General features: G+C 38.7%; 1 protein-coding gene across 14 annotated transcripts in view; it reads left to right on the top strand.

The window, feature by feature from the left end:
* COBL (cordon-bleu WH2 repeat protein) overlaps positions 1 to 15,179 on the top strand; it is a 162,396-nt gene that overhangs the window by 81,286 nt on the left and 65,931 nt on the right. For all 14 annotated transcript variants that reach the window (XM_076330261.1, XM_076330270.1, XM_076330263.1 and 11 more), the window contains one exon: positions 3,453 to 3,647. In XM_076330261.1, coding sequence (XP_076186376.1) covers positions 3,453 to 3,647 — 195 coding nt within the window. The remainder of the gene's footprint in view (positions 1 to 3,452; positions 3,648 to 15,179) is intronic.

Below are 15,179 nucleotides of genomic sequence, written 5' to 3' on the forward strand. Positions count from 1 at the left end.
TCAAATGAAACAGAGGATAAGGGCTAACTTTTTTAGCCAGCAACATTGGCTGCAATACTTGAGCTTGGCTGTCCTCTCACTTACACTGCTGTAATTTGAGTAATTCCACTGAAATCAATCCATTGATAACAAATTAAAACAGCAAGAAATGAGAAATGGTTTGGGTAAATGGCATGTACGCATCAGGTCCCTGCAAGTTTGCTTAGTTAATGCTGTATGCTCTTAATAGTTGTCTTGCTAACCCACCTGAAAACCAAACCTCCAAAATCCAGTGACTTGGAAAGAAACTGCACTGCATCTAACGCAACATAAAATATAAAAGCTGGGTAAGGCATTGTCTCTCTAGATTAGGCTTACAACAAAAGACGAGTCATGCCAAAAACACTTGTGTCAGTGGTTTGTGTCCAACGTTTTGGGGTTTTTTTTTCCTCTTAAAGCTAATGAAAAGGACTACACACATGGGAGAGCTTGAAGGTCTGCCTCCAGTTACAGAAAGCTCTCATTGCGGAATGATGGGGCTTTCAAAACTACTTTGAAGTTGTCCTCATTCCATTCCCCTGGAAGCCGTAGTGAGTTTTTATTTTAGGGGAAGAGTCTTAACATGAGCATTCTTGAAATGCTCACTCAGTAAATAATGGGCTTGATATAAAGGTTGGACTTGGAAAATAAAACATATTTGAATTTCCAAGTTTTTTATTTTTTCTTTCATTAAAGTCTTTTTATTATAAACTATTTGTAGCGTCATGTAAGTATTACATTTTTTTTCCTGTATCTTCTGTTAGGAAATTCAAGCTTTAAAAAAAAACAGCTTTAAAATGTTTAGTTGTTCATCACTGTATTCCTTCGCAGTGATCTGTTGCCTGGAAAAGGATTCTGATAGCTCTTCAGCCACAAGACCTTGAGGTAGAATTGATTAGGATATTAATTTAAAACTGGATACATCTTACCTTCTTACCGGCACCCTGTATTTGTAATGCTAGGAGGGAAGTCTTAGGGGTCTTTTATTATTTGTATACGTCTTTAAATCTCTTAACAAAATTTCTCAACCTTTTTATCCAGCAAGGAAAATCAAAGAATTAAAACAGTCACAAAAGCATCCCTGTAGAATACACTTTAAAATTATTTTGTTCAGTCACTTTATAACTGTGTGAAAAGAGGAGACTACTTTATATTTCACCCTGTGAACCCTGTCATTTCTTTAGGAGTAAATGAACTTTATTTGATAGAACCAGGTACAATATGCACTGAGAATGACTTAAAACTTGTAGGTTACAGTTTTACAGATCATGATTTTTTCCACTGCCCAAGATACAGGGCCAAGAAAAGAGTGTATTTCTTTGTAAGATTAGACCTAATCTTTTAAACCCCACCTTCCTCTTTGAGCTTTTTTCTTCATTTGCTAGAAAGGTGAAGAAGTTATTGATGCTATTCAGTTCAGAGAAACTGGCGATGAAAAAGATGTGGCAAATACCTCTTTAATCCTTCAGTAAAACTCTAGTCAATCGGAGAAGACTGGTTCCATGCCCTGTTTGTGCTACATATACTATTCCAAGATGAAGTCTGCTGTGCAGTGTGCAACATAAAAGATAACAAAGGCATCCAGCTGATAGTTTTAAGTCAGTGATGGTTGTCACATGCATAGTAAATGCAGGACAAGACACAAATCAGTTTGCTATCTGCATTTAGCATTTTCAGTTGCTTTCACTTTTCAGGAATCAATAGAACATTGAACTTTACCAGGCAATCAGGAACCTGTATTACATACATCTTTTTGCATTGCTATATTTTTAGCTCTTTATGCTTCATCAGTGCTTCCTCAACAGTCCTAAAATTAAATGAATTGTCCTTTTGAGCTTGCTGCCCCACGTTTTTAATTTTTGCCTAAGATTGCTCTTGGCACTTGTGGAAAGGAATTATCATGCCATGTCACGAGTCAAACTCACTCCAAGTTACACTCCTACAGAAACCTAGATATCTACCACAACAATGAGGCAGCCGTACAATTGAGGCAAAGCATTTTCCAGCACTTTCCAGATTGGAGAACTTAGGTTCAAAGAACTACCTCTTTTATTTGGAAAGTGATTGGATTTGCGATGGCCTTTAGTTTCCTGCCAGTATGTCTTCTGTGGTCTTGGACAAAATTCTGCCTGAGAGCTTTATGTCCTCGATGGGTGAGTTTTGCGAGTGTGGTAGCCTGTTCCGTTGTGATAAGAACAGCATTATCAACTATGGTCATCAGCCTGCGCTTCCAGAGTAGGTATCCTGCTCCAGCTCAGGGTGGATTGGTATCAGTGATGATTTCGCAAAAGCCATTTCTGAGAAGAAGTGACCATCTCCATAACTTAATTAAAAAGTAAATTCTTCAATTTAATATGGAAGCTTCTCAATTAAGAATAGCAAAAAGTGACTCACAGGTATTGTGATTTAACCCCAGCTGGTAACTAAGCACCACACGGCCACTCGCTCACTCTCCCCCGGTGGGATGGGGGACAGAATCAGAAGAGTAAAAGTGAGAAAACTCGTGGGTTGAGATAAAGACAGTTTAATAGGTAAAGCAAAAGCTGCGCACACGAGCAAAACAAACCAAGGAATTCATTCACTGCTTCCCATCAGCAGGCAGGTGTTCAGCCATCTCCAGGAAAGCAGGGCTCCATCACGCCTAACGGTGACTTGGGAAGACAAACGCCATCACTCCGAACGTCCCCCTCTTCCTTCTTGTTCCCCCAGCTTTATATGCTGAGCATGACGTCACATGGTATGGAATATCCCTTGGGTCAGTTGGGGTCAGCTGTCCCGGCTGTGTCCCCTCCCAGCTTCTTGTGCACCCCCAGCCTCCTCGCTGGTGGGGTGGTGTGAGAAGCAGAAAGGGCCTTGACTTTGTGTAAGCACTGCTCAGCAGTAATGAAAACATCCCTGTGTCACCAACACTGTTTCCAGCACAAATCCAACACATAGCCCCATACTAGCTACTATGAAGAAAATTAACTCTATCCCAGCCAAAACCAGCATAACAGGTTTTGATGGAAAAGTATTTGCAAGATCTTTATTAGCAGGTTCAAAAAATTAATTATGTTGAATTTGTGTCAAAACTAAACTAAAAATGCACATTTTCAAGCAATCATATTTCGTAGTCTTTCCTATTTGTAGATTTACTACTGTATGACTGCATATATTTCTGTTTGTGTATTAATATAAAAATGCATTAAGGCCTTGATCTGCTCACCATGCTCATCGTGTCTCCTGAGTTATTAATATTGCCTGTAAGCTTTGTTCCAGTTGACCTTTAGAAGTGTCCAAAAGTTACAGTTTGCAATTCAGCAAGTTTGGCAGAGGAGCATACATGATTATTCATATCATTATTTAAACGGTAACCAGATGTGTATTGTTTTTCTTCTTTCTTTCACATTGTTTTTAAAAAGTGACGTTAATCCAAGATGTTAATCCATTTACAGGGTTTTTCCACAGCACCAAATTCCCCTTCGGTGAATCCTCGTTCCAGTAGCCTGGGTCCGTCACTGTCCCTTGGTAACATCTCAGGAATGGCAGCAAACCCAGAAGTGAAAAAGCGCAGAGCACCTCCTCCACCAGTTGTGACACCTGCGTTGCAGAACGTGGAGATGAGTGGACAAGAAAAGACGTCAGCACAGGTAACAGTGGCAGCACAGAATGGGCTTCTTTGCTTGATGTGCTGGCTACCATCAGTTCATTCATCAGAGCTGAAGTCATTCATAGATATTTTGGCTAGTCAGTAACTACAGCTCACCAAAACTCTTGATCTTACAAAACAAAATTATCAAAAGTCTTGGAGTTTTGTACATATTTACTGAGCTTTCTTGAGACTGCCCCTAGCTTTCCCCCATGTCAAGAATCTTTCTAAATCAGCAAAGTTTTGTGAGGCATTATGCTAAAAGAAGGAGGGTGAAGAAAAAGTAAGGCAGAAAAGCTGGAAATTGTATAGGGTGACTAGGAATCCTTATTGGCCAGGGCAGTCCTGGAAAATGGGTGACAGTTCTAATGACTGATGAAAATCTTCAGCGTCCTGTTTTGCCCAGATACGTGTCAGGCTGTCGCTTACATCCCTATTTCCAGTGCTGCCGTGGGATACCAGGAGATCATCTCTGCTTTCTGAGTTGTGCCATGTGACCTTTTAAAGCAGTGCTCTGTTTTTGCTTTTAAAAAAGGTCACTGTTCTGCAATACCGTTATCAAGAATTAAACAGAAATGGGGGGAAACCTTTCTGAGGGCCTAACCCTTTGAAAAGAATAGACTTAAAGGAAAAGGAAATTGTTCCTGTTTTTATAGTGACATTCAGGTATGTATGTTACTAAACATACACAAGCGCATTAAGACTTCTGGTTCCACCATCAACAAAAAGTATTACATTCTAAATGTAAACTGTATAAAAGTCAGTGTGTAAAGCAATATATGGATGCTAAATAAGAATGCAAGGAACCAATACCTTCAAGGCTGGGTAATGTGGACTGACTATATCTGCTTAGGGCTTGTCACCTCTACAGCAGACTGGTCTTTGGAAAGCGAACTGTATTAGTGCAAAATGGGAGTTAGGAAGGAATCTTTGAGTTCAGTATAGTGGAGGAGGAGGAGTCTGGTGCTCAGTCTCACTCCCTGTCACTCTTTTATTTATCTGTGTTAAGACATACGTTAAGTGCCTTCTCCAGTGTAGCATTGTGTAAGCAGTTGATGCACGCTTTTGGTAAAGGATTGTGGAATCTTATTTTCCCGTTCTAAGGCTATCTAAAAGTGTGATTGCTGGAACATAGTGGCGTTTCATCTTTCAAAGTTGGAATAGGTGCCTTTGAAATAGCACTCATTTATAGACACAGCTGAAAAGAAACAACAATGTCTTCTTGCAACATTTGGTGCACTTTCTTTTTTAAAATATCCTTTTGAAATTCCTACTGTAAATACTTTGATGAAGTTTCTTGTGTTCCCCAGAGTTAAACATTTAATGCGTTTAAGATAAACAGATCTTTTTATACAAAAATACTGTGGCTTTATAACTCTTAAGTTTATACAAGTGTGGTAATCACAGACTATATTATTCTGCCATTTTCTTAGGCTTATTTCCATGCAGTGTGGCACTGAGATTTTAAATTGTGTTGCACAAAACCACTGAAAATCTAAACTCTCTTTAAACATGTTAACATTTCTATTTTCAGCATTGTTGCAAATAGATTAAAATGCTGACTTTCTGAAGCCATTGGGAGGAAAGTATTTATTTTATTTATGGCAAGTAGCATACAGTACAGTGTCAACTTCAAATTCTCAGTCTAAAGGAAAAGCTATTTTGAAGAAGGGAAACAGATGAAGGTTGCGTCTGAGGATTTTCCATGACGAAGTTAATATGGGGCAATAGAAACGTCTTGTGTAGCTGACAAAGCCAATGAAGAGCACAGTAGATTATGAGCACGGTTGCTAGAGTCTGTTTGGCTGCATTTGTTGGGTAAAGGACGTCTTTCTGAAAACGGTTGCATAGGTCAAAATATTAAACAGTGTGCTTCTGAAGCTCCCAGGCTGAAAGTTGCTCACAGGCTGCCCTGTAGTTCGAACAAGAATGTGCGGAGCACAGTTAAGATGAAGCACAAGTTCCATGAAGCAATCAAAAACCGAGGGAAGAGATTAATTATTCAGTATTATGTGGCGAGGTAGCAACAAGGATATTGTTTATAAGAAAACCCAAACAGTTCTATTTTATCTACGTGCAGACTATCCAGTTTGCTGTGAAAATAGAGTAAAAAATCTCAGGGTGTAAGTTTATTTCTTTAGTTTATGGGAAAGAATTAGCACTGATCTTTTTTTTCAGGGAAGGACGTCAATTCCTTATTAATGGACTTCCTTCCATAAAAAGATAAGATGTTTGTTTAGAAAACTTTATTTATGTGCAACTGTTACTAACAGGAAGATCCTGCAAAAGGGGAACATGTTTATTTCCAGTAGCACATTAATAGAAAATGAAAAAGGTGGTATTCTGAACTTTCAGAAGGGTTTTTCTTTTTTAACTATCTGATTCCATAAAGTTCTGTAGAAAAGCACATACTGTAGCTGTTACGAATACCTATAGTTTGACTTTCCAACCCAATAAGCCTGCTATTTTTAACCCATTGTTAAGCTCCAGGGCATTCAATTTTCTTTACAGCATAGATCATGCTTTAGGAATATATATCTCATCTCCCTGCCTAGTGGTTACAATAAAAAATTTTCATGTGTATGAAGACTGGGGTGTTTTAATTTATGCTTTAGATTTAGATTTTCTCTACTCGCTTTTCTGGGTAGGTGGATTACTGCAATATAATTTTACCATATTGTAGCTTTTGTTTCTGTGGGGCTTATAGTAATTTACCTCCTTGAGGGTAAGGCCCCTGCAGTAACTTTAATTACTTTTTAGTGCAGCATCATTAGTTTTCCATGTCTATTTAGAGGTAGTGTTCTCTCTGTAACTGTTTTAAATCTCCTTTAGAAAATACTCATTTCTGTTCAGAGCACAGCTGAGCAATGTTTCAGAGTGCGCTGAACATGCACTAAGTAGTTTGCAAAGGAATGTAGAGTCAAAGAAAGGAGTCTACAGATTTCTTCCCTGGAGACTTCCCCCCTGTTTTTTTTAAACATCTCCCAAGTGATGCTATTTAGAATAATGAGAAGTCACTTGAAAAAGTAGTCTTCAAAAGACCAGGGTACGGTAACATTTCCAGTATGAAATCCAGAAGGTTGGATGCTTTAGAGGCAAGGAGGTCCCCTCCTTTCTTAAGTTGCCATGTGGAGCCCACACCATCTGGAGAGTAGAGCAGAACAGTGTAGAGGGTGAACAAAAACTGAACCCCCTTTGCAAACAATCTCTGTTCTCTGTCACAGCACTTTAGATTATGTGCTAGCAGAATTTGGGGCCACCTTACGGTATGTATAGTGTAAGCTGAATCCCAACCCCAAAAAGCATGTACCATATAGACAAGATATATAAGAGAAAACTATATGAGTATGCCATTGTAGATAGAGCACACAGAGAAAACCCACACGTGAAGTCTGACAGAATTAAACACATCTCCTCAGAAGCTTATTCACTGACCTCTCTTTAAAAGAAAAAGAAGTGTGTTTGGGTCACTTCTTGGAAGAACTGTAGAACTGAGTATTTGAGTCTTTTGGAGGTCAAGACTATCGTGCACTGGTGAATTAGTTTATGGGAATAATTACGGTTGGTTTTTTTTTAGTGTGTATGGGGAAATACAGAAATTGGAGTGAGGGAGGATGATAAAGAAGGCCTCAGGGACTTTCTGTAAGAGCCTTTTCTATGAAATGGAGTAGTTTATTCAGAATAAAATCCTGAGGCTCTTTGGAGATATCAGAATTAGAAGAGGGCTCTTCAGTGCCTTCATCTGTATAATAGCTCTGATGTCAACTCCAGAAGCCAGAAATGCAACTTGTAGACTGTGATAAAGGAGCCATGTGCTGTTTCAGCTGCTGTGATTTTCAGAACAGAAGCACTTTCATATAATATGTAGATGTAACAGGAGGCATTTGGGATTTGTTACTAGCCAGTTAAATTCCTGTACTAATAGAAGAATGGGGCGATATAACAAATACATTATTCTAACGTGTTTCATGGATTTTAATCTTAGTTGTAATATTGCAAGACAGTGGGTTTAAATAAAAATTGTATCGTTGCTTTTAGTGTGGGTGAGGAACTGGCCTCACGCTTCCAGAAAGTACCATTATAAACAATCACAATTTTCAGGTTTATTTCGATGTTTATATAGTTTCCTGGGGGTTGTTGTAGACAAACGAACGTATTTGAAATACTGTGGGTTTTGCCCTGCTTCTTACATCCCTCTCCTCTGTTTAGATCTCAAACTTGAATTGCTGAGGACAGTTGTTGACTCCCCATTCTTGGTCAAGGCCATACCTTTAGAGCAGACTACTTGCCCCTAGCGGTTTATCAAGGCTGATGTTTTCTCACCAAGAGTAACTTACTAATTCACAAGGCTTACTCACATGAATAAAAAGGAATATTGCAGCCAAAGAGATTCACAGTCATGCTCAGATCATTGCTGGCAGGTTTCTTTCTCCCTACCTCCAGTTTATTTTTGATCAATTTTATGCCTAAATTAGAAGTTCAGCTTTAAGAGAATCATTTTAACATGAACAAATATAAGTGAGACTTTCATATCTTTCCTGGAGAAAGTAAGGTACTCACACTAAAAATGTGCCAAATTTCTAGTTTATAGAGAAAAGATACTTTCAGTATTTGATGTACATCTTGTTAAACAGAAGGAAATTAAAAATGTGGAAATGCAGAGGAAATGTTATTTTTGCCATCTTAGTTGATAATTTCTAATACTGACCACCACAGGGTTTTTATTCTTCTTTCTTTTTTTTTTCCTTTTCAAGTGTTTCTATACTCCTGTTGGAGACAGCAGCCTCCTGCGACACGTGGTGCCCTGTTCCAGTGCATATTGCACTTGAAAGAGTTCTGATTCTGCCGGCAATTAGTGATAGGAGTGCCGCAGAGCTGGCAGGACACTGGGTTAGGCATCTTAGCCATTTAGTAGCATTTTCATGCCTTTGGTAGGGATGCCTTTCTCACAACAGAATTTGTGTTACAGTGCTATTCACTGTCCTTTTATATATAAACCAATATAAATAGAATACATCAGTGATTGAAAGCTTAGGTCCCCTCTGGTTGATTGAGCATATTAAGAGTTTGTCAAAAGGAGGAAATACTCTAGTGAAATGTCCTGCTGAAAGCCATTGAATTTGTGCCCATCTGCAGGCAACCCTGAAATACTTTAAATGACATTGCAAATGAGCACATCATATAGTGAAAACATACGCGCAATTCATTCTGCCAGCAAGAACCACAGAATAATGTTCAAGCAGTAAAAATAAAGGATAGGCAGTGAAGGAAATGTATGAATAAAATGGTATTGAAATCATAATTAACATACTAAATTGGTTCAAAGCGTTATTGAACCATAGATTCACCCAAATTTCCAGAATCAGTCCCTGAATTTGCAGTTCTCAAATTTCCCATGTGTATGTGTGTATGCTACAGGCATGGACTTGGAAGCCACTTGGAAATGTGACTCGTTATCTTCCTTAGAAGTAAAATGTTTTTTAAAACAGTGGCCAAGATTTTTAGAAATGGTTAGCTCAGCTGTCCATAAGTGGGAAGCTGAGTTCGTAGCTTGACGTTTTCTGAACTTTTAAGATGTCACAAGCTACGTCTGGTTGCTCAGCAACTCAGTATCTGGCCACTGTGATTTTAATATCATATTATTCTTCACTATGCCACCTTCTGTTGCAAAAGGAGTTTAATTTGAGATTGTTAATATAAAAATCTGAGCAAAGCAAGCATTTCTTCCACTGATGTCCCCCCCAGCATAGCGGGGTTTCTTTGCACAGATACCTTTCTTGCACGTTTGCACAAGGTGATTACCACTCTTCCATCTTCTTCATAATCTAATGCCACAGATTCATGGTTAGCTTGATAATCTTGATTGGTATGAAATCACACTGTTACTGCTGTTCTCCTCAGGTTTTCACAATGACATATTTCCCTGTGGCTGCAAATTAAGCCCTAAAGCAATGAATACAGATCCTGTAGAACAGTGTAGAGTAAGGTACGTTCCTAGTATGCACAGCTGTGTCAGTAAAGATGCCATCAGTAGAGCGCTCTGTCTGTGTGCCCTGTGAGTTAAAATTTCTTGAATCTGCTTTGTCCCTGGGTATTTTGGATTAATCTGGTATTTCAAATAATAATACTGTGGTTGGCTTTCCTTCTGAGAAACAGCTGAGTGCTTAGAAAGAACCTGTGTTTGTCTGGATGACAGCTTTTTTTCCTCATAAATTTTCTTGGACTATCAGAAGCATCATTTTATGGGAGAGGCATGATACCAGCAGGCACTGCAATTCTAGGGAAGTTGAGGGACAGAAGAATCACAACTGGATGAGAACATCTACCGCAGTTACCTACAGAACTGAGCTTTATCGTAGGCAGGTGTCTAAAACCTGCTTTCTTAACATCTGCTGTGATCACCTCTATAAGCACCGTACTCTTGCCAGCTTACTCTCTTCTACCTCTTCCTTTGTGCATCTGCTGTAATTCATTATTGTGAAAACTCCACTCTGATCAGAGTGCTGTTTCCCGAGAGGAAGTGTTTCAAATTGCTTTAGATTTACCTAGTTGGTTGATCCTACTTTTGTACAAATTATTATAGTCCTCCTTGGGGGAGGGGCAGTTTATTTTTCGTACTGCAGCAGAATAGCCTTCTGCTGTAGGTATTTTCTTCCCTTTTACCTTATACTTTTTCCTGTACTTCTGTATAAGGTGAAAGGCAATGAGCAGTTCATGGTGGAGACCATCTGACATTTGTACTCTGTTTTAATAAGGAGCCTAAAATTCAGCAAAAGGGTGGATGGACTCAGATTAGTTATCTCCCTTTCATAGCTTACATCTAAGTCAGAAACGTCTACTAGAAGTCAACAAGATATGAGTGCATGTTTTTTTTATCATCTTTCAGAGAGGAAGGGAGGTTTCTTTTGACTCAGAGGTCTTCTGGGTGAGGTCTTCTCAACCTTTCTCTTATGACACATTTCCTTTCTCCCTTAAGTGTTCTGTGAATGTAGTTTTGTTTTGCTTTGTGTTTTTTTTTTTTCTGTGGAGCATCCAGAAGTCTCCTTTGAGAATAACAGATACTTTTTTTTCACATTCTGAGGAAGGATGCAATGAATCAGTTTCTGCTGTAGGAAAAAGCTGGTTTTTAAAATGTGTCTTTTACTTCTACAAAATACTGCATCTTCTAGGTCACTTCTCAGGTTTTTGTAAGTTCCCCTGAGGAACTTATAAACTTACATGAAAGCAAGATTTGTTCTGAAGGAGGAGGGAGAACACCTGACTGAGTTTTTCATTTTTTAAAAACGTTGATTAAAAATAATTTAATGACTGGGTTTGTACACCTTTTTAGTTTGTTCTGGTTTGGTTTTCTTTTTGTGTATAAAGCAGGCCTGAAATGTGAATAGTGCATGTTATTTTTAAAAGTTCCTTTGTCTTTGTTCGTTAACTGAGGATATCATGAGTGTTAGCTATGATCTTCTCCAGTTTTGGTGGCAGACATTAGAACTCAAGCGATGTGTGATATCTCTCGACAGCATTTTTGTGATGAGGGCAGGGATATTGAATCTTTATTAAAGATGCTCTTTCTCCAGAATACTATTCAGGTGCCCAACTTGTGTAAGCATAAAAGAAGAATTTTATGCTCACATCAAATAAGCATAAAATTAAGCTTTTTTTTTTTAAGAAGTCAGCAGGTAGTCAAGAATGTATGAGATGTCTGTTCGTTGTTTAAGAATAAACCTAATGCTAGTTTCCAGAGTTCTTGAGATGATAGAGGGGTAGTACAGCTGCTAAGAAAACTTGTTAAGTCATGCTCTCTTCCTAGTTTTTGTATTAGAGTTTGGATATTAAGTGCTGGACTACGTACTGTACTGCTGTACAATGCCAGATCAAGAGGCTGGGAACTTCTTACAAAATTGGCATGAGGCAGTATTTTGATAAGGTCAAAGTGTAGCTGAGTCTATCTCTGTGTGTTAATACAAATAGATTATTAATGGATAAAACCATTAAAATTGGAGATTGTATTCATTTCTCTGTATTTCACATCAAATTCATGTAGCAGTCACTTAGTTTGGATGTACTAGGCTGTAAATACTGCATGGTAATTATGAAACTTTCCATTAGGCTTTTAGTATCCATCTCTCTTTGGGGTTTTTATTCCAGTCATTCTGTCTGAAATTTTATTCAGAAGCTTATTTACTTCATTTATGCATTTCTATAGATGTTGAGAGTTTATGGATAAGCTGGGGTCTTTTTCCTTTGCTCATATAGACATATAAAAATAATTTATTTTGCCACACTGACATAAGCACTGCCTTACTCTTTGGCCAGAGAATTGCCTACAGTTCTCCTAGGATGGTAAAACAGTTCAACTTTGCTTTACATTTTTCATAGGTTAAGGTTGCCCACATAGGCAGATAATGAACATCAAGTTTGTCCAATAGCATAGATAAGGAATGCACTTTAGTTCCTTTGTCTAAGGAGCGCGCTCTAGTTCCTTTGTCTGAGCAGTAGCTGTGCAAAGTATTCTCAAGATGATGCACTGGAGACTGCAGTGCTGTCTGAAATGGAAAAGATTGTATAAATAACTGTATCTGTATTAAGTCTCTTTCTACCATGTGGAGCAAAGAAATAGAGAAAATATTACTGAATACTATTGCTGAATGCTACCGATGCCACACTTTGGATTTTCTTAAAGAAATTCAGAGAAAAAACGTGGAAGTAGAATTGTTTTTTGCAGAGTATGAGGGAAATCAAGAACACTATAAGCCTCCTAATGTGGCTTATGTACTGGAAAAATTACTAAAAATATAATAGAGAATTAAATTAGTTGGCATCTCTATGAAGATAATGAATAGGGTAAATAGAGCTTTAGTAAAACAGAAACCCTGCCTTACAACTCTCTTAGAGTGCTCTTGACACATTCAGCAAACAGATGGATATGTGTGATCTGGTTGATACAGTCGTCTGGGTTTCCACAAAGCTTCCACTGAGGTCCCTCACTGGGGATTTCTTAAGGAAACCAAGTCACCGTTCCATAAAGAGGAAGGTCATCTTACTCTTAAATAACTGACAGTAAAGAAAAGAAAAGAGGAATTGCGGGTTAGGAGTAAATGATCCGCTCATCTAGTGGTGGAATGTTGCAACAGCTTTGGAGTATTTGAGGATCCAAGTTCATCACATTAAGAAGTGACCTGGAAAAAAAAACAGTACAGTGACAACGTTTGTTGCTGGTACTTGAGTTATCCAGATAGTAAGGACAAAGGCTGAGTATGAAGAACAACTGTTGAAAGACCTTAGGAGATTGAGTGCTGGCAGCACTTGCAGGTGAAAGCAAGTAAAATTCTGTGTAGGTAAGTGTGAAGTGATACACAGGAGAAAAGACCACTCTTAATTTTCCGTAATACCTTGTAAAATACTGGTCTCTCAGCTAGCAGTAACCAGTTAGGAAGATCTTAGGATCGTAAGACATACTTCTTTGAAAAAAGTCAGCTCAAAGCTCAACAGCAATCAAAAAAGCAAATCAGATGCAGAGCATTTTAGGAGAGAGAAAGAGAACTTTATTACACCACTGTACTGTGAGCTTTATTACGCCATCTTAAATACTGCAGTAGCATTCCCTTTGTTTCAGAAGGGTGTTACAAAATGGGAAGAGACTCATGGAAGGGCATCAAGGGTGATCAAAGGTGTGAGGTAGCTTAATCCAGGGACAACTGTACAACTTAAGTAAACCATGATTCTTCATCTTGAAGAAGTGGCATGAAGACTATGGATAGGGATTTGACTGTTCAACCAGCCATTACAAGAGCATCTGAAGCTAGTAGGAAGCAGGCAAACCACAAAACCAAAGAGTGTGGTTCTTCACGCAAGCAGTAGATCTGTGGAACTCCGTGCCAAGGGTTGATATGGGTGCTAAAAGTTTACATGGGCTCAAGAGGAGACTGAACAAATGCTGCAAGAATAACAAATCTGTTGCGAATTTTTAAATATAAACCACACCAGGAAGTCCCTGGCATGAAGATGGTTGGTGGCTGCAAAAGTATTAGGGAGAAGACAATATTGAACATACCTTCCCTTTTCTTCTGCTGTCCTCTAGGTGCTTCTGATACAGAAGCCTGAGCAGAACCCTTGATCTAATCCAGTACAGCTATTTTCAGAGAATACTGAAGAGATTCGTACCTAAGTATTTGTCTCGTATGATCTGATACCACTCCAGGAAAGTCACTGGCAGCATTCTCAATGACTTCACTAGGTCGTCTTATCACTGGTAATTTGATAACCAGGCAACATGTCTCTCGTTAAAAACAGAAACAGCTGTCTTTGATTGCTATTCCCAATTATTGCTCTCTTGTTTTGTGCTCATAAGTGCAAAACTTTGCACTCGCAGAATGAGGCCATAAGTTTTGCCAGTAAATCATATGAGCAATAAGAATTTTCCAGTATGAACCCTAAAGCAAATTGCCTGGTATACATGTTGCAACTTAGTACTGTAACTGCAGTATCAAAGAGCCCTACAGGACTCTGAGGGTCGTATTTGCAGCCCCCCTGGGCTGCATCTCAAAATATTGAGATGCAGGTATGCAGCTCAAATTACAGGTAGCTGGGAGCTGTATGGGTGATGTCCAGTGCACTCTACTGGGACATGTGCCTTTGTTGTGCATTCGACCCCCACGTTGGGCACGAAAAAGGACTTGTCATGGTTTAACCCCCGCCAGCAACTAAGCACCTTCTGCTATGAAGAAAATTAACTCTATCCCAGCCAAAACCAGCACAGCCTTTCACTGACCAAAGAAGAAGCAGCATGAAAGACCTGCTTTCATGGACCAAAGAAATGGAATGATCCCATTCCATTTTAAATCAGTATCAGATGATCTGATTTGGCATCCAGGTCCATGCCAAATATTTTCTAGATTGCAAGTCTTTTAAGGAAGGAATTATTGGGGCACGTCTGTCTTGTGCAGTGATGGGGCTATTGTTTTGCTTAGCAAATGGTGATATTTCTACCTTTCAGGAGATAGCAACTCAAATCGATCTCTTACTGCTTTCCTGGTTCTATCCAGTTTTGCCCAAAGGCTCGGGCAATATTTCTTTGAGAAGAGTGTGTAAGGGTGGACCTTTTCTTAACGACTTTCAGTTAATTGCCCTGTGTTGAAAAAGCCATGTACAAACTGTTGCCCTTCACAGACATGAAATTCTGTGATGACATACTAAATTTAGTTTTACAGAAACAATGGTCTTTTGTAACGGGTCATAAACCTGAAAAGTTTTATCTATTTAATATTTCCACTGGAGCTGAACCTGGCTAGTGCTATCCTATTGCATAGTCCATTATCAAGATGTACCAGAACCAATTAGTAGAAACAAGAGTGAGTAGTAAGAGCGGTCTGTGGTCCTTAAAAAGCCCTACACTGCAATAAATGACTAAGAAATGAGAACACAGAACAATTAATTTCCAATTTGAAGGTGATTTGTTCATTTTTCCCTAAAGAGCTTTAAACATGACATTCAGTTAGCTGAATGAGAAGTATGCAGACTTGTTCTCTTCATGTCTGAC

Source organism: Aptenodytes patagonicus, chromosome 2 (assembly GCF_965638725.1).
Source record: "Aptenodytes patagonicus chromosome 2, bAptPat1.pri.cur, whole genome shotgun sequence".
Lineage (NCBI taxonomy): Eukaryota > Metazoa > Chordata > Aves > Sphenisciformes > Spheniscidae > Aptenodytes > Aptenodytes patagonicus.